Source organism: Muntiacus reevesi, chromosome 3, assembly GCF_963930625.1.
Source record: "Muntiacus reevesi chromosome 3, mMunRee1.1, whole genome shotgun sequence".
Classification (NCBI taxonomy): Eukaryota; Metazoa; Chordata; class Mammalia; order Artiodactyla; family Cervidae; genus Muntiacus; species Muntiacus reevesi.
In genome coordinates this window covers 170,849,892-170,870,335 of record NC_089251.1, presented here as the reverse complement: position 1 = coordinate 170,870,335, position 20,444 = coordinate 170,849,892, and the positions used below count along the sequence as shown (strand labels likewise).

General features: G+C 40.3%; 1 protein-coding gene and 1 long non-coding RNA gene across 4 annotated transcripts in view; one reads left to right on the top strand and one right to left on the bottom strand.

Moving 5' to 3' along the window:
• Positions 1-23: 23 nt before the first annotated feature.
• Positions 24-20,443, top strand: LOC136165134 (uncharacterized). Of its 2 annotated transcripts, XR_010662464.1 has the most exons (4): positions 24-7,136; positions 11,811-12,044; positions 12,960-14,070; positions 20,259-20,443. It is a non-coding gene; the product is annotated as an uncharacterized lncRNA (long non-coding RNA). The 2 variants fall into 2 exon arrangements; XR_010662463.1 differs by lacking the exon at positions 20,259-20,443 and having other exon boundaries at positions 12,960-15,115.
• The window catches only part of RMND1 (required for meiotic nuclear division 1 homolog), a 34,157-nt gene continuing 22,961 nt past the window's right edge, over positions 9,249-20,444 (bottom strand). For both annotated transcript variants that reach the window (XM_065931118.1, XM_065931119.1), the window contains exons 10-12: positions 17,929-18,049; positions 9,976-10,092; positions 9,249-9,483 (exon numbers count right to left, since the gene is read on the bottom strand). In XM_065931118.1, the coding sequence (XP_065787190.1) occupies positions 9,442-9,483; positions 9,976-10,092; positions 17,929-18,049 (280 nt within the window). In that variant the 3' untranslated portion in view covers positions 9,249-9,441. The remainder of the gene's footprint in view (positions 9,484-9,975; positions 10,093-17,928; positions 18,050-20,444) is intronic.

The following is a 20,444-nucleotide window of genomic DNA, read 5'->3' as shown; positions in this document are numbered from 1 at the left end:
GGGGGAGAGGCGGCGAGAGAGCTGTGGCGGCAAGAGCCCCCTCCGCCCCCCCCCAGCCGCCTCCCCTCCCCCCGCCCGCCTCCGCCTCCTGCTGCTCTGCCGCCGCCGCCGCCGCCGCCTGCAGCACTAAGTACTGCCGCTCCCACCCAGGCTCCGCGCTACGCTCCAGCCAAACTTCTGCAAACCATGTGCAGCCGAGGCGAGGAAACTTCTCTCCACCTATTGGGGCTGGAGGCTTGAGTCACAAGCCCCATGTTTACATAAAGCGTTAGGTAGGACGCTCCTGGAGATACTCCGGGAAGGCTCGGAGAACTTGTGCTGGGATCCTTCTGCAAGCGGCTTGCTTGACATCTCTCTGCCCGCACCTTTGTCCCTCTGCTGCCCATATTAGCATGCGTTTTAAACCTTAAGTCTTGCAACGGACTTGAGAAAGAATCAAGGGGTTCATTGTGGAATTACTAATACTCTTTTTTTTAAAAAAGATCACCAGTGGTAGTCAGGAAGTCTTGCTGGAATAGAAATGCTTGTTTGTGGTGTGTCTGGAGATAGAACTGCTTCCTTACTGACCGGTTGAGTGTGAGACGTTTGTGTTAGGATTTAATTTGATGCTTGTGGCAGCAGTTGGTGGTGAAGCTTTGGTCCAGAAAAATCGAAGTTTGCAAAGCATGTTTGTTACTTAGGAACTATTTAGATGCTTAACTTTTGGTCTCTGAGATACTGTTAGAGTGGATTCTAGAGTTGGCTATTCTGTCAAATTTATTAGAGGTCCTGAAACATGGTAAATGGACAGGCATGGAATTTAATAGTTTGATGGTCATTTTTAAATCTTAAGATTTACTTTTGCTTCGTTGCCATTTTGCTAGAATCTTATTTGTATCTTTAGAAGTATGGTGTTGTCCTTTGAGGAATGCATTTAATGATTTCTTTGTTTTCCATGTCTAGGAGTTTGAAGACTTAAGACTATGGCTTCATTTGCTTGGAAATGGAGGCGGCAGTTCCCTAGGCTTCTTTTTGGTTTTAAAGCATGCTTTCCTGATTATAAGCTCCTTGATTTGATTGGAACCCATTTTGGTTTATTTTATGTAGCCAGACCTACGCACAGTGCCTTGTGACATAGTTCACAAAATAATTCAGGCAAGCCTGCTATCTTAGTACGGAGTTAATTTAACATACAGAAGTGTCCCTGCTGACTGAGTGTGATTTGGTAACCGGGTTGTACCTGGTGCTACTGATGACTAATTTCTTCTTTCTTGAAGACAATACACAGCTGTATAACTTTAGTGGTCCAAAAGTGAGTAATAGATTTAGTACATACCTGCCTTGACCTTTCTCATTCTTTGATCAGGTAGATAAATGACTCGTTGAGTGGCTAAATGTCTGCCTTGCACAACCGAATTCTGACCCTGGTGTAAGTATTTCTGGTGCACTATCACTAAAACATCAAAAGTTATCCATTAGACTGGCATGTGGGGTTCCTGGGATAGGCTCTGCAGTTGAAATCTGGTTCATCTCATTTGGAAGCTAAAGTGATTTTGATTGGTAGAGAGACATTGTTAGAGATCTTGGTTTCTTAATTCTCTTGAGACTGAACTTTCAAGTTTATGGTCTGATGAGTGCTTACATGGAAAGTGAACTGATGTAAGAAAAACTAAAGGAAAAACTGGACGAAATTTCAGATGAAGCCATTGGGCAGAAACTTGCCTATGTGTCTCAGGTATTTGGCCTTAAGTCAGAGTAACAATGCTTATTCTCAAGATCAACAGGTAGTTTCCCAGTATCTACTCCCTATAGTTGTATAGAAATAAATTCAGGGCTTATTCCTGAATCTTTTTCTTAGAGAAGGTGCTGTCAGGAGCATCCTAATCTTCTCTTTCAAAGATGCTGCTCTTAGAACTGGGCTGCTTTGTTGCTAATTCTTTGAAGGCATAATTATAGGTACTTGGATTTTGCCAATTGATTTTTAGTCATCATCATCAAGTATTAGCATTAAAAGGAAAATATACAGATCTATTTGTTTTCTGCAGCTGGTTGAAGAAGAAACATTTAGATGGATTCAAATGCAAAGGTTGGGGAGAAAACAGTTCTTTCAGAGAAGGGTTGGTGTAGTGTATGTCACGATAAGGTCAGGGAAGCTGTCAGTCTGGTTGTGGGAGAGCCACAAATGCCCTGACTTAAATAATAAGAAAACTAAGTCATCTATTTATTTTGTGTACTGATTTATTTTGCATTTTGAAAATAAATTTGGCCAATTAGGGTTTCACATATTTGTAAAGAAACAGTTTTTAGGAAATAGTACTTGTTATTTTGAGTATATTTTCTCCTGCATTTTCTAACCATTAGATTTTTTGTAAAAAAAAAGCTAATTATGGTGCCTTAAATTGCTTTCGTAAATCACAAATGGATCAGGGTCCACAGTTTGAAAAACACTAGTATTTTAGTTTTTAGTATTAGTTGCTGTTACAAATTGCCCCAAATCTTAGTGGTTTAAAATAGTAAACATTTGTTTATCTCTGAACTTCTGTGGGTCAGGAATCTGAGAGTAGCTTAGTTTAGGTAGTTCTGGGTCAGGGTCTTTCAGGTGTGTTTGTGTTTTGCTTTAATGTCAGGTGTTGACTGAGAGGACCTGCTTCCGAGGTGGCTCTCACTCAGTGGGTTAGTGCTGGGTGGTTCTCAGTTCTCTGTGGGGCTGCTTGTCCTGTCGACATGGTGGTGGTTGGCTTCCCCCAGAGCCAGGGACCCAAGCAAGGAGGAAACCACATCAACCCTGCTACAGGCTCTTAGTTAAAATCAAGTCACTTGGTTCAGCCCACAGCCAAAGGGAAGGGTATCAAAGAACTTATGACATTTTAATAATTACTGCAGTTCTATATTAGGGTTAGGGGAAAATGGATGAATTAGGATGGAACCAGAGTTCTTGTTGAAATCGGTCTATAAGTAATTATAAAGTCAGGCTTTTCTCTGAGGGCACCTAGTCTCCTTCCTCACTCTTAAAATTTGAGAAAAGAGATTCAAAGAAGTTAAGTGATTAGCCAAGTCCATTCAGTCTAGGAAAACTAAACAGGTTTTCTCTGACTTTTGTCATGAGAAAATAATAATCTGTTGACAGAGGTGAGAAGATTGGCTGCCTTAAAAAACATTTTGCCTAAAAAGGTTATAGTGTAGAACTTCTGTTCTCTAGTTTTCCAGCTTGAACCCTCATATGTGATTGTGGTTATATTTTCAATTTATTTGGCCTTTGAATAATGCTTGATGTCTTTATGAATTTGCAGGCTCCTCATACCAGTACCCCCATCCCAGCTGATTTTAGAGGAAACAGAAAATTTACTTAAGTGAATTTGAACTCCTTTACTGTTGGCTCTTGTGTTACTGACTGTGAGACTGTGCTGTGTGACTCTCCCAGTTAGCACATTTCCAGGATATAAAAGAATGTTCACACTAAAGGGTGATCAGGGTGTGCATGTAAAGAAGACTATACTATGTTTTTCTGCTGTGACGTTTTCTTGGGAACTTTGGGCCTAGAAAGCTTTGTTCTAAAACTGGTTTTGGCTTACTGGTGCAGGAGTCGGGTGAGTCCCTGATGTTGCTAGTGTGAGTGAAGCCAGGAGAAACTACCAAGGCCTGCATTGATTTTTTTTTTTTTTTTAATCCATTAGGCTTTTCTAATACATGGGGATATAGTAAATCATCTCACACTTCTGCTCTGACAGAATTGGGTAGTGGCTTTCTTCTTAGACCGCCCTCCAGTGTGTGTCAGCAGCAGGACTACAGCACTGGTGGCACGTGCTTCTGTCACCGCTCTTCTCGGTGTCTGTTCACCGGTGGTGTGGCCCCAGTCACACTGCGGGATTCTTACAGGGACTTCCTTCCAGACATACCGCTGGTGCTCAAGTACCTGCAGAGCTGAGTTTGTAGTTGAAGGGACCCACGGTGATAATTTCTCCCACCAGAACTGAATCAAAAATGTTTATTGCAGAAAGCTTCTGGATATAGGTGGTACATATGGCTGGTGTATATGTCAGTCACCGGCTCTGTTCTTTAGATCCCTACAGTTCAGTGGGGAGAATACAGTCATATACTTAATACGCAAGGTGCAAGGTGCTCTGCTGGTGCTGAAACTGAATCTTAAAGGGCGAGTGGATGTTTCCAAGAGAAGATACGGTTTTATGAGATGTATGGGGTTGTGCATTCTTCAGTGCACATCTGCCTGAATTGTTTTATGGTTGGCAAGTTGCCATCATATTTTGATAAGTTGCTTCTTACCAAGAGCATGCATGCTCTTGGTATGTTATTTCTCTAGAGCTTCGCTGTCCATTTCAGTAACTCCTAGCTAAACGTGGCCATGTAGGTTAAGGTCACCATAACCACATGCGCTTCAATAGTCACATGGGGACAAAGGCTACCATATTGGACCACACAGATATTATTGAACATTTGTCACAGAAAGTTCTGTTGGACATTGCTGCTACAGAGGCATGTTCATCACGTTTACAGGAGAAAACTTAATAGCCACCTGACATTGGGAGAGACAGTGATTGGTATTTATGAGTAGACAGAAGGGAGTATATGTTACTGTGGTTAAGAATATATAGACTTTGGAGTCAGATCTGGGTTGGAATGCTACTCTGTCCCTTATGCTGCTTGGCCTTTGTTGTGTTGTGCATTTAATGTCTGAGCCTTCGTTTTTTTGTTTTGTTAGAATAGGGATGATATACAGGGTCGTGTGAGTGTAAAGGTCTGTAAGGGGACTTTGCACAGCGCCTTATTAGTAAGTGACAGGACCAGTAATAAGTTTTAAAATAATCACTGACTTGAAAAAACTTTGAGTTATCTTAGAGTAAAAGTAACTTTTTGCCCCCCTTTTGGTGTACAGGTCTGTGAAGTTTGTGTATGTCTACGTTTGTGTAAACACAATCAGGATACAGGACAGTTCTCTCTTCTGGAAACTCCCCCACACAGTCCTTTTACATGCTAACCTCCTCCAATCTTCCTCCTCCCTGGCAGCACTGATTTCTCCTTCATCACTCTTTTGTCTTTTTCTAGTATGTTATATAAATGGAATCATGTAATATGTAGTCTTTTGAGACTGATTTCAGCCAGCTGCATGAGTCATAAAAAATTGTAACATGTATTAACAGTACAACTGATTTTTAAAGATGTTGGTTTTAGTTTTGAAATGTTTCTTTTAAAAAAAAGCGAGTCTGAATTTTTGCTTATAGAATTGTTGTGTGACTGGAGTTTTTATGTTTGAAAGTGAAATGATGAAATTTATAGGGAAAAACTGCTGTCCCAGTTGGTGACAACTGTATGTGTATCATCTTGTTTATGGAGGTGGCTGTTCAGGGGAAGTTTTTTTAAAGATCGGTAGAGTTGCAGCACAGTCCTAATTTGAGAAAAAGTGGCTGTTAAAACATCATTAATTTACAAAATGTGGTGTGAAGGTAGGTAACAGCTGGCTGCTTTGCCCAGGCCTTCCCCAGCTTAAGGCTGAAAGCCTGGCCACCTCCCAGAATCCCCCAGGGCCAGGGAACACAGGATCTGAAAGGGTCACATGAAGAAAATTTGAGGTTTACAGCTCCGATTTCATTAGTGAACCATCAGGCATTTGATACTAACTTAGGCCCTACAGCAGGCATGTGGGGTCTTGGCTTCACCACTGGGGATCAGACCTGTGCGGGAGGACCGCCAGGGAAGTCCCAGCTCTGAACTTTTCTGTTAGTGGTGTTTTAAAAAACTGTTGACAAGCAGATTTGCAAGTCTCATGTATAGGAGCTACATTAAAAGTCAGATTTTATACTTACCCACAGTCTTCTGTTTGGAGTTTTTCAGTTCACATAGTAAGGTCTAAATCTGAAGTAAAATGTGAAGTTCTTCTGTTTACCTAGCTATTGTGTTCCCCTTTCTTAGTTTTTCATACCATCTCTTCTATAGATTCATAGGTTAAGCAGATTGCTTAGTTGTTACCTGCTGCCTTCATGGAAGTGGAAGCAGGGCCCTTAATGTCTTATCACTGTATATGGGACTGGGTGAATTTGTGAAAGAAGGACTGTCTTGGTAAGCTTTGCAGTCTTGCATGCATGCTTTCCAGCCTGTTGTTATAAGGGGATGTTGAAACATTTTGTTTTTAAGGAAATGTTTAAATCTGTTTTAAGTAAATGTTTTGTTTCAAATTGTGCAAAAGGAATAAAAATGTGGCCTTTGAAAAGTTCTGTTTTGTTAAGCCTCTGGGAGGAAAGCTCCCCTGAGGAAAGGGAATTTGGAATAGTGACCTTATCTATTCCTTAAAAAATGGCAATTCAGAAGCAATGGAGGGAGTCAAAAGTAAAAACAGATTTGGATTGGAAGTATTCATAAAACCTTCCTCTATTTGTCATCTTTAACCACCTTCTCCCAGCACACATCTCTCTTTCACACACACACTTGATAAAGGCAGGAGATAGCATGAGAAAATGGGTTGGATTGGAGAAAGAATGAAGTCTTCTGAGATTCGGTTACTTAAAATCTATCTATAAACTTGAGTGGAAATTTATAACTAGGCTCTAACTTTGTGGCTCTGAGTTGAGCAAACCTAAGGATTTCTTCCTTGGAGTTGTAAAAAAAAGAAATTTCCCAGCACCAACCTGGTTCTGATTGTGGAACACAGGAATCACTCATTGTGAAAGCAAGAGGACCCTATTTGGGAAAACTGCTCTTAAGGGGTAGACAACAATTAAAAATAAATGAATATGGTTAATTTTTGTCAGAAATTTAGAAATAATACCACCTGGTATATGTAAGATGTGTAGAGTTTAAAAGGTCTCTTTGGGCTTGCATTGAAGAGGCAGTTTATTTTAAACAGTGGAAATACTGCTTTATATTTAAATGAACCACTTTAGGTGGAGGCAGCATGCACTTGAAGTCTCAGACACGTTCCTTAACCAAGGATTCCAGGGGGGAGGCTGGGGTTCTGATTCAGTCCTCATTTCATCTCAGTCTTGTGTGGGTTTTCACGCAGATGTAATCGCTGTTGGCTCTGTGACCCTATGCAGCAGTGCTGCTGGTACACCCGTTTTGCAGGTGAGGAGGAGGCCCAGACAGGCTCTGTGATTTGCCCAGCATGACACTCTACTAGGTGATGTGGCGGAAGGATTCAAACCCCGGTGAGTCTTGACCACCGTGCTTCTGTGACAGAAATTTGGTACCATTTTGAGGAGTGCTCCTGGAGCCACTGACGAATATTATCAATATTTTTTAGGCTCTCAGTATTCTAGTATAATCTCATAGACATTTTGTTCTGAGAGAAGCTGTGATCTTCAAAAACTATTTTGCTTGTATTAAACCTAAAATAATTTAAAACCTTTGCTAATAAGTTGAAGCTTTTATCATAAATTTAAATACTTGATATAATTTCTGACATGAATATTGATATTTTTAAAATACTATTATAAGTCATATAATAAAGTAATATAAATAGATTATAACATCAATCCTTAATATGTTTTAGTGGAATGTAATACCATAATGATGTCCATCATGATCCATTTAAACAGAAGTAAATGATTAAATGTTCCTTTTTCTTGAAAATATTATCCTAATTTTTATGCTTGAAGGTTTTGTTATCTCGTTTTTTGTAACGTATCTGTGTATAAATTGAAGTGTTAAATTTTAATCTGCCATGACCACAATGCACTAAATGTTCGTGCTCTCTTTGTTGTTAACTAAAATTTTATTACACAGTTGACCAAAACAAACTGTACACATGGATACTTAAGGGAAAGTTTATTGGAAATGTCCTCTTAATGGGGGATGGAGGGGTGGATAAATGGGTTTCCATTAAAGAAAGTTCTGTTGATGAATATTTCAGATTGTCCTTGTTTGGCTTTTTTTTTTTTTTTTTTTTTTCCCAGTGAAATCATGAGTTTATTTAAAACAATCATAAACAGTTTCTACATTCTCTCTTTTTCTCCCAGTGTCTGTCTCTCTCTGTGGTTACACTGAAATGGAAATTAATCTCTTTATAAGACTTAACATTTGAATAGTATTTTGCATTTCGATTGAAACAAGAAAGGGTATAGAGATAACCCAGTCAATGTTTTTTCAAAAACACCTTGTTTGGCTTTCTAAAGAATTTTTAAATGCAGGTTGATGATGATGGTTTAATCACTAAGTCCTGTCCAGACTCCTGCAGTACCAGGGACTGTAGCCCACTAGGCTTCTCTGTCCATGGCATTTCCCAGGCAAGAATACTGGAGTGGGTTGCCATCTCCTTATTTAGGGGATCTTTCCTGACCCAGGATTGAACCCATGTCTCCTGCATTGCAGGTGGATTCTTTACTGCTGAGCCACCAGGGAAGTCCTTAAATGCAGGTTAAATATACTTAAAGGTTTTAAAATATAGTGGATCAAATTAAAATGAAGATGGGTGAGATGCATTCTGTACACTGTGAGATGGGAAAATGGAGAGCAGGCTCAATAAACTGCTTAGAGGTGTGACCAAAGGCGCAACATTTTTATGAAAGTACTTATGCGTGGAACTTGATTTAGAAAGCAGTTCTTGAACTATCTATGCCCACATGTTGCTTGGAAAGTCCTTGGGTACCCCTGGCATAGGCACCTGGTGGTACTCCAGACTGATACCTGGAGCACCCTGAGACACACCAGGATGGGCAACTCCACACTACTCCAGCAAACACACATCACTCATCAGTGAGGGGACGGATACGTGTGTGTGCCCTTGGTTGCATATGTGTAGCAGTAAGCTGTAAAGTGACTGTCCCAATTTAGAACATTAATACTCTGGATATGTATATAACATGAAAAAAAAAAACCATGAAATTCATGTGGTGGAGAGGGTAGTAGGGCAGGGGGGACTATGCATAAAAATAAGCTGAAGATAAAAAGGACTTTATCAATTCAAGAGAGCATATAAATATTAAACTCTTTGTACCTGGTATTTTAAATCCCCCTGAAGTGTGTGAGAAAAAGTTCGTCTGTGGGAAGGATATTTTGACTTGGTAGTGAAAGGATGGAAAGTATGGATTAATGAAAGAAGCCAGTGAGCAGACTCATTATGCCACATAAAAACAGGATGCAAAGTTAATTTCTGCCATTAAAGCCTATCTCCTGTATTTCAGAACTGGAGTTTTTGTTATGTTTTCTTAGGGCCAAGACTGGGACTCCCTGGGGGTAGGTTTGGAGCAATGCCCAAATTTCCCAGATACCAAGATTATCCAAAGTTCTTTAAAATATAAAATGAACATTATCCTTTCAAATTACCAGTGTTATAGACCCAGATGCTGGGTTCTTCATAGTTTTTATTCAAGCAGCAATACTAGAAACTGAAAAAGATCATTGTAACAATTCCTTGATTTAAGAAAAATACCTATTAAAAGATATCTCAGCAGATGAACACAATGTTTGATTGTAGAACTCATCTCTTGGAACAATACTTTTTTCCTTTGGTCATCACTTAATCAGAAAAAATACTCGTCCCAGTTCAAACAGTACCTTACAAATAAAAAGAAGTATTATGACAAATCACTGGTACAAACTTAAGATGACTTTTCAGATTGTGATGAATGAAAAATGCTCCTGAAGTAAGAACAACTTCTGTCTATCCCACTGGGCAAGCTGCACATCTGAGGCTCAAGCGCTTGCTGCTGGGCTGTACATTACACATTTACCAGAACTCTCTAAATGCCATCTCTTAGAAAGAGGGAATTTCCTGGCAATCCAGTGGTTACAATTTGGCACTTTCACTGCCGTGGCCCATTTTCAGTCCCTGGTCAGGGAACTAAGATCCCACAAGCCACGCAGCATGGCCAGATAAAATGGGGAACTTTTCCAAAAGTCATACTTTAATGCATTTTCAAAATACTACCACAGTCACTTGTAACTTGCCTCACTTGCAAAGTCATGTTCTTGCGTATTTAGGACAAAGTCATGTTCTTTCCTGCTATTATCTTCTGTCAAGTTACCATCATAAAAGTTGTAATTTACCTCTATGGTAATAAGGATGACAATCATCCATTCCAGGCGGAGTGCCCTCTTCTCAGTCAGGTGATTTCGCATCAGATCTGTTAGCTCCATGCAGTGCTGAAGCTTTTCATTCATGACCTGCAGCAGGAAACATCTCAGAAAGTACCCTGTGTATTTAGACGAACTCACTGAACAGTTGCCTGCTTCACATTTCCGAGTTTCAAACAGGTATGTGGTGAGAAATCGTCCCTTCAATTCCTGCACCTCAGCTCTCTCTCCAAAGGCAACCTGCCAGAGCTACCTGTCTCCTTTCTGTGAATCCACTGGGACATTTTGTAATTTACAGATGTGACTGCAAAAAATACTTGGCATACCAAAGCTCTTATATTCATAATATTTTGATATAAAATCTGAAAGTTTTTGAGCCCTAGGTTTTCATCACTGCTCTTGGTAAATTTTAAGCAGTTAATAAAAGCAAACTTGAAATATGATTCTTTTACTATGGCCTTAAGATGGCAAAAACGATGATTACCCTCTACAATACTAAAACTGTTCTAAAGTCCTACGGTCAAAAATTCCCGAACACGGAGGTGGGAGGGGAGATCGGGATGGGGAATATGTGTAACTCTATGGCTGATTCATATCAATGTATCACAAAACCCACTGAAATGTGAAGTAATTAGTCTCCAACTAATAAATAAATAAATAAAATATAAAAAAAAAAAAAGAAAAAAAATTCCCGAACACAAAACTTGACCTGCTACGCATCACCGCTAGATGGCACTGCTCTTAACGCTTAAGTGCAGAGGCTCTAGGTTCTGCCTTCTGGTGTCCCTAGATGGTTAAGGAGCGTTCGTAGAAAACAGAATCTTGTATTAAAGACTTACTTTATTACTTACTGTATGAAGTAAGTAATGCTTACTTAATACTTACTGTATTAAGACTTGTCAGTCTGACCACTGACAAGGTATACTTAATCTCTCTGTATCTCACTTTTCCTTTGGAAATTACAGTCTGGAAGACAAATGTTTAACAACAGATTTTGGATTCCCCTCGATAATTTCTGAGCTGTGTATGCTGAGCGTGCAGGTATGGTCGGTGGAAATTTGAGACAAACCACAGATGCATGTCTGGGTTGACTGAAATGTGCCAGTGCACCGTATTTACCACGATTCTGCACAGAACATTAAACTGTGAGCGCGAACCCCAGAGAAGGAAATGGCAACCCACTCCAGTGTTCTCGCCTGGAAAATTCCATGGAAAGCGGAGCCTGGTGAGCTACAGCCCATGGGGTCAGAGAGGAGGACGCGGCAGCACTGTGACTGAACACCTGGAACCACGCTGGTAACACGTGTTTGCCCGTATTTCCAGACTCCTTGGGCACCCGAAGTTACCAAGTTGTATACATGTTTAGAACAGTGCCTCCTTCTTCCTCTTTCTATTGCTACTGACTGTCTGATCTTGGTCTATAAATATGCTCAGTCTTAAGCTTGCTTCTCTTTTCAAAATGCTGACCCAACCCTCTTCTATTTTCCTTCAACTCTGACTAAAGACATTTTCTTCCTCCACTTCCTCAGCACCCAATTTAGCCCTTAGAAGTTGTAGATATTACCTCAACTCCCCTGAAACTTCCAGATGTCTCGTCAGTAACTTTAACACCCTTTCTTGGTTAGATTACAAGACCTCAATTAACTCAAGTGTTTGACAACACCTGGAAACACACACTTCTTCTGGTTTTTCTCGTCTAGAGACCAAATTCTGCCTCCGACATCCTTCTTTTCTGAGACTTCTCGGACCTCCCCTTAAATGTGGATGACATTTCCCAGAGTCCTGATCTTGTCCCTCCTGCCTTCCAGCTCTGCACTCTGCAGGATCGTGCCCAGATGGTCTGTGGAGACATCTCCTGGACTTGGGTCGTTTCCATCCCACCACCACTGCCTCTGTGATACGCATGAGCCAACTGCATTCAAGTCAAAGACTTAGAAATTCTGTTTATTTCAGAAGAAAACTATCATTGCCAAAAAACGGAAAATCTGCATGATGTGAAATGGTGTTGGCTACACAAAGTTGAGCCTGATGCTCGGAAAAGTGTGAGTTTACACATCATAGGGCCAGTCAAGAGCCATGAAAGCCAAAATAGAGAGTTTCTCTTCAACACGGAACAGAGGTGTTACTTTCTTCCATGCTTACATGTTATTTCAGGGTCCACGTGTTACCTAAGTTCATCTCTTATACAAGTGTCTGTATCCCACATTTTAAGAAAGACTGATTTAAGAAAAACTTTTTTGATAAGTCCCAAATATAAGTGGTTAATCCCAATTTCTCCTCTGCCCAAATTTCTTGCTTCAATGTTATTTATTTATTTCTTTGGATGCTGGAGACAAACATCTTTATTAAAGATATCACCAAAATTTTGGCAAACATTTCAAAACCTGTTTGTAAACACAATGCTTCCCTTTGAAACTGCTCTGCCCGAATTTCTGTCTATAAAATATGCACACGCATATTCTTTCCTCACCATATAGTTTTATAACTTGTTTTTATATCCTCAAACAAACTTTTTTCATTTTATTGTTTATAAAAAGTTACATAAATGTAATAATACTGGACATATTCTTTTGTAACTTTCACTCAGATGTTCATTTGTGATTCATCTGTGTTGTGTAGATCTGAGGGCAGACTTCACAGAACAAACATAGGAGATAAAGGAGACACAGATCAGGCCTCTACTACTGGTCTTCCTAGTACTTCAGAGATTCAAGTTGGGTTTTCTACTTTTTTTCATTTCTACCTGGGCAACTAAAATGTCCAGCATGCCTCTGAGATGTGATGACTTTGAGCAATATTTAGCAAAGGAACTGCCTCCTGAATTCTGACTCAAACACTGATTCCCAGAGTTGTCCCCAAAATCTTATTGGTTTCCTTCTTGTGTCTTAAATTTAGCATTTCTCAAACTACGATTTTTTAAAAAGTAGCATTAACTGTTTTCATTTTGACTGCACTAGGTCTCTGTGGCAGCACTCAGACGTGCTTCAGTTTCAGCGTGCGCACAACCTTCTCTTGTTGGCAGAACACGGGCTCAGGTGCTGTATCTCGTGGGCTTACTTGCCGTGCAACATGTAGGATCTTAGCTCCCCGACCAGGAATCAAACCTGTGTCCCCTGCAGAGGAAGCTCAGTCTTAACCACTGGACCTCTAGGGAAGTCCTTTAGCTTCTAAAGAAAAATTAAAGTGGACTTCCGGGGACTGCTGGTAATATGGGTGGAATGGTTTGTCCCCTCAAATTCATGCTGAAGCCTTAACCTCCAGTGTGATGGCATCCAGAGATGAGGTCTTTGTGATTATCTTTAGATGGAGTTTAAATTAACATCCTTGTAAGAAGAGGCAGACACACTAGACTGTGCTCTCTCCTTGCCTCGAGAAACTACACTGGGAAGGTGGGAAGGGGGTTTTTAGCAGCAACCAAACCTGCACACATCACTAGACCAGTACGACGTGGTGCGTGAACTGCTGCCCCCAAGAAAGTGTGTTAGTCACTCAGTCATGTCCGACTCTGCAACCCCAACGACTGGAGCCCTCCAGGCTCCTCTGTCCATGGAATTTTCCAGGCAAGAACACTGGAGTGGGTTGCCATTCCCTTCTCCAGGGGATCTTCCCAACCCCGGGATCAAACCTGGGTCTCCCTCATTGCAGGCAGATTCTTTACCGTCTAAGCTACCAGGGAAGCCCCCAAGGAATGCAAACAAAGAACTGCAGAAGCAGAGAGGCAGGTGGGGCCAAATTTAAGCACACTTTTATTTGTATTTTTTATTTTTTACTCTTATTTTTATTCTTCAGGACACTACCCAAATTATCTTCCACTTGTTTATAGCACTGATTAAGTGCAATGCATACATTCTCCTGGGTACTTGGTTAAGAATTCAGAAATCAGCATTATAGCTTCATAGAGCTCGCATAGAAATTTTTTTCTTAAAAATACCACGGAATGGACATGTTCTGGGACTTTCCCAGTAGTGGGACTGAGGGGACCCTGCCCACCTGCTCCTAGGCTGCAGAGTCGACTTCCCTACACTGGGCATGGACGAAGCCTAGCCACTTGGAGGAGCGCTGTCCCCGGTAAGCCCGATGTGCCCTCTTAGTACCTCCACTTCGGCTGCTTGGTGAAGACTCAGCGGCACTTTCTTCAGGGTTCCCCTCCCTACGTGGCTCTCTGATCTTCCAGCTAGTTGATTTCGTCACTTCACATCTATGTTCATGATTGATCCTGTGTTGACATTTCTTATCTCCAGCTGTGACTTTCACGTTGAATGTAGTGTTCATCCCAAGTTCCTAAAAGACATTCCTGTCTTTCTGCTTCTCCTCCTCTGGGCCACACACGCAGGATGTTTCCTGCTCAAACCACCTTCATTGTTAGTGACTGTGATCCTAGGCTCTTCTGTACTCCTGTCCACGAGGGACATGTGAAGGACACTGAAGGCATCACTAGCAAAGGATGCCAAGATGTGAGGAAGAAACAGAATGAAGGGCTGGGGGTAGGATGTCTGAGTTCACACTTGCCACGCAGCTGGTTTACCTTAGTTATTGCTCAGCAACTGTTACTGACCCAACTCGGCACTTCAGGCTGGTTATCAAAAAAGGTCTACATTTGCTTGATGGCAATAATCTGTACACTTCATCCCAACAGTCAGGGTCCCACCAAACATCTTCATTCCAAGAGAAAAAGGGGAGACATCCAAGGGCCGTAACTCTTGAGCACTTTCAAATTCGTCCCCAGTAAATGTGGCTTCTGAGCAAGGTTGACGCTTTTGTTTAATGGCATTAAAGAATTCTCCCAAGAGGCTTTATTTCCAAATTTTCCTTGAGGCATAATTTACATACAATAAAGTGCCCTTGTCTCCATTCTAAGTGTATACATTTTGAAGACTTCTGACAGATATACAACCACGGAAGTATTGAAATGACATTTCCATCACCCCAAGCCCCTGTGCCCCTTTGAAATCTACGGCTCCAGGGAACCACTGATTTATTTTCTGTAACTGCAGGTTAGCCTTTCTAGAATTTCCTATAAATATAGTAGCATGTATTCTGTTGTGTCTAGATTTTTCTCACTCAGCATAATGATCCTGATATTCATCCATGCTGTTGCATGGATCGGTAATTGTTTCTTTATTGCTGAGTGGTATTTCACTGTATGGCTATCCCGCAGTTTGTTTATCCATTCCTATTATCCATTCCTATCCACCTATTAGTGGCCATTTGATTGTTTTCAGTTTTTGGCTATTATGACTAAAGCTGCTATGAAGATGCAGGTACAAATGAATGTGAGCACATATGTTTTCATTTCTCGTGAATAAATACTTGGGAGCAAATCATTGGATCATACAGTAACACAACAATTAAATTTCTGAGAAACTGCCTGGCTGTTTTGGAAAGCGGTTGTACCAAAGTATATTCTCACAAGTCACATATGAAACTTCCACTTGCTCCACATCCCTCCTGACACATGGGATCATCAGTCCTTTTAATTTTAGTCATTCTAATGTGTGTGTAGTGACAATGCACTGTACATTTAATTTGCACTTCCCTGACAGACAATAACATCGAGCATCTTCTCACAATCATTTGACCATTCACATATGCTGTGAGATGCCAGTTCAAATCTTTTTGCCCGTTTAAAAACCCGAGTTGTCTTTTTGAGCGGAAAGAATTCTGGACAAGTCTTTTGTCAGGCTATATATTGAGAATATTTCCTTCCACCCTGTGGGAGGAAATATTCTCAATATATTTGTGATCTGCCTTTTCATATTATTTTATTTTTTAATTAAAAAAGTCTTTATTTATTTGGCTGCACCCAGACTTAGCTGGGGCATGCGGGGTTATCAGTCTTCATTGAGGCAAGAGGGATTTTCAGTTGCAGCAGGCAAACTCTAGTTGTGGCATGTGGAGTCGACTTCCCCGACCAGGGATCCAGCCCAGACCCCCTGCATGGGCGGCATGGAGTCAGCCACTGGACTACCAGGCAAGTCCCTGCCCTTTCACATTCTAAAGAGTGTCTTTCAAAGACCAGCAGTTTTAGTTTTGATGAAGTTCAGCTTATCAAATTCTTTCTGTAAGGTTCATGATTTGTTTTTTTTTGATCCTAACAAATCTTTGCCTTCCCCAAGGTCATGAGGCCTTTTCCCCTATATTTTCTTACTGAGCTTTTATAATTTTACCTTTTATATTTAAAGGTCTCTAATTCATTTAGAAATGGTGTGAAGACGAGACTAGGGCTCATTTTTTTTTTTTACAACAGCTATGCAATTGTTCTAGCACCATTTATTGAAAAGATTAGGAAAATAAGAGAAGACAGCCTCAAAGACTCATTGGAGTATAACTAAAGATCTGAGATTCATGTCACAGAGATAGAGCAGATTTCCCCTTGGAAATCATGAAGGCCAGAAGAAAGTGGGACAGTAATTTTTAGGTGTTGAAAGAAAAGAACTGTCACTGGAATCCTTCATCTAGGGAAAAAAAGATGCTTCAGGAATGAAGGGGAAGTCAAGATATTCTCAGATGAAGAAAAACTAAAGAGATTATGCTTTCGCAGACTCACCCTAAAAGAATGGCTATAGAATGTTCTTGGGATAGAAAGCAAACAATAGAAAAAGAAATCTTAGAACATCATTGAAGAAAAAAAAACAACAAAGGAAAGAAAAAAATACGGGTCAATATGAGAGAATTTCCTTCTCCTCTTGAGTCTTCTGAATTATGCTGATGGTCGAAGCAAAAACTAAAACCTTGATAAAGTTCTCAAAGTGGAGAGGAGAGGGATATACATGTCATAGTTTCCCTACTTGATTTAATCTTGTGAAATGTCGAAAAGAGTGGATTGTGATAAAGGTATGCATAATGGATTACCTAGAGCAACCACCAAATATCTATGCAGAGAGATATACTAAAAAATGATACAGATGAGTCAAAATGGAATCCCCTCCTACTGTCTAGGTAGCTCATAGGAAGGCAGGGGTTGATACAGACAATGACTTGGAGGGATCTCAAGGGTGTTACACTCATTGAAAAAAGCCCATTTTAAAAGACACACGGTGTGGTTCTATTTATGTAACAATCCCAAAATGACAAAATTACAGAGCTGGGGAATAGATTAGTCACTGCCCAGGGTTAGGGATGGTGGGGGAGGGACGGTCGTGTTACTCTAAGGGGACAAGCACAAGGAAGATCTTTGTGGTGACAGGACAGACCTGTATCCAGACCTTGTGGTTACCTGGATCTACACATGATTAAATGTCACAGAACTACATGCACACATGATACCAACATCCAGTGTGTTTTCTACTCTCTGCCCCGTGTGGTTTACCTCCGTCATGACCACCTCCACCCACATCCATCATTCCATCAGCTGCCTCTCTCAGCTTTGCCTCCATGCTTCTCAACGCTCTTGTGACAGTTCTCTTGCTGCTGTATCCTCCGCGTGTCTCAAACGTGGCTCCTCCTCCTCCTCCTCCCCCCAACCTTTCTACGTCTGCCATCTTTCTACCTGTTGCCCAGAAAGCACCAGTCATCCTCACTCTTCTCTCTCCCTGGCCTCCCCATGACAACCACTTCATCTGTCTTAAAGGATTCTTTTAAAAGTTTCATTCTTATTCTCGCTGTTGCCAGTAAAGTTCTGGACCTCACAAACTCTTGCTTGAAACTTGATGAGAAATTTCCTACTGGACTACTAGGCCTCCAGACTCTCACCAATCTTATCAAGCCTCTAGAGTAAAATTCAGAATATCCTTTGACGTGAAAGCTGAAAACTGTTTGTACGCAGGACAACGAGAGCGGGAAATCTAGAGATCTGTCTAGAAGTCAAAAGAGACATTTCTCCAAAAGCAGTTAAACACATTTACTTAATTAAAAAATTCTCTTCACACTGTCATATAACTTAGAGGTGACATTGTGTCTTTCTCAGGAGAAGTGCAAAATACATACCTTGACTCTACGAGTAATGCTGAGGAATCGACAAGTTTTATCATAAAGTTCTTCCAGATTTTCTCTGTCCCAGTAGAAATCAGGGGTGATCAAGAAGTCTGAACTCAAGTTTATACGGTGTCTTAAAAAAAAGGAAAATGATAACTTTTCATTTTTATCTTGCATTAAAAAATCATGGTCTCTCTTTTCTTTCTTTTTTGAAGATATTTATTCATTGATTGGAGTGTAGTTAATTTACAATGTTGTGTTAGTTCCAAGTGTGCAGCAAAGTGATTCAGTTATACACACATAGATACATATATCTATATCTCTCTCTATATATGTATATTCTCTTCCAGCTCTTTTCCATTATAGGTTATTACAAGGTATTGAGCATAGTTCCTATGCCACACAGTAGGACCTTGTTGTTTACCTATTTTATATACAGCAGTGTGTATATGTTAATCCCAAACTCCTAATTTATCTCCCCTCATCCACACTGGTAACCATGAGTTTGTTTTCTAGGTCTGTGAGTTTATTTCTGTTTTGTAAATATGTTTAATTTCTTACTTATATGGTGTTTTATAAAAACAGTTTCAAATGCTGATTCTTATAATACTTCTGAGAAACATGTAAACAAAAAAATTTCAAAATCTACAAACAAATTATTTCAATATTTACACTGGCAGTCATGAAGTAGACAAAAGAAAGCCCAATGTAAAAAATTTTGAAGCTTCTTTTTTCATTCAAGTTTGTTACAATATCCACACACGTATCTGTGTGTGTGGATAGGTATTCACACGACTACGGGTTTCCTCAGTATCCTTCCAGTGTTTAATCAAACACTGGATAAACAAATCCTCTATTTCTACCCTTTTACATATGAAGCCTGAGCTAGTTTTTAAAAGAAAATTTACATTGTAGAAGTAACACATAGTTTTCCACCATAAAAAAGAAAAACCCCGGAGAAGAATCGATAAAACACTGGTAAGGCCCTTTACCCTAACACCACAACTCAGCTCCTTTAGGCCCTGACAACACTGCTGTTGTCCTTCCAGATCTGATTCTCTGCACACACACATGTGTGTCTGTGTGTGTGTGCACACACACCTACATGTCTGGTAGTATGTATACACATCAATATACATATGAGTATTTATGTTGTTTGTCTATAAGTGGGATCATACCACATCTGTAATTTATGACTTAATTTCTCACCTGATATAACCTGCCACATTTCTACTTCTATATTTCTTCATAGACTCACCACATTCCTTTGAATAACACATAAGCACTCTTACTGCAAAGAGAAGAAAACTCAGGATATCCTAAGAACAGTAAGGCTCTGTAGAAACTATTCACAAACCTAAACATATTTAGTCCTAATTTCTGAGTTTTGATATAGTAATTCACTGTATGGAATTCTGCTCGCATCATTAAGAGCAGAGAAGAGAGAAGTCTCTGTATCCCACTTCTTCACAAGCTCGAGGCTTTAGATGGGCTGTAGGATGCTCCTGATATAGGGGTGCTTATTTTTGTTGGTGCCCTGAGTTGGGGTCCCTGAGCTATGAGGAAGGCATGGGTGATGGAATGCTGGCCCACTTCTCCTCACCAGGCCAAGTATCAACATCTAAGGAAAATGTGGAACAACAACCCTTAGGTATACTACGGACAACAAACCCCAGTCACTCATCCCACATGCAGAAGGGCCGGAGCACCGAGAATGCTGCCTGGTGAGAAAAACACCAAGATTCAGGATGTTTCACGCCATAAACCCCGGGAAAACTACAAGAATAAAATACACTGAAGGCCTTTTAATTTAGCTTAATTTAAAATGATGCACTATTGTATTTCATCAGTTTTAAGACACTGCTCTTCCCATTTTTAACACCTCTGAAAACGGAGGCATCTTTAAAAGTGGTGATGTCTTACAGGTGGCAGTTGTGACTCAGCTGTCATTGCCTTAGACAACTTACTTCCCTCAGGTTTTCTCCTTTTTACGTATGCCCGGGAATACATAAAATGTGATAAATCTACATCTAAATAAGACTAAAAGAGCTATTTCAGGAAGCGCAAAATTAAAATTGTGATTAAAAAAGCATTGTCTCATATGCTGACTAGTGGCATTTTCACTTTCCTATGGCATCTTATGGTGTCTCAGAGTCAGTGAAAGATGATACATCACTTTTCTGTAGCAATTAGGTCTGTTTAGAGTTATGATGCAGTGACAGAGCTGTACTGAGAATTCCCATTGTTCAGATTCTAGAATGTGTCTTTCCGCCTTCAGAGAACACCGACTGTGCTCTCTGATGGGGCTTTATTGTAGATTAATTGTGGTCTCTCTTGCACAGGCAGAATTTCTTCCAGTCAAGTCCTAACACAGCCCAGCTGTTTCTGATGGGTCAGAGTTCTTCATGCTTATAACGAATGAAATAAAAACAGCTGCAATTCCCATTAAGGTACAAATGCTTGCTCTTTACTGTACAGGGATATTTTCTGCTGATTGTTAAATATACAAAATATATCATTTACAGAGA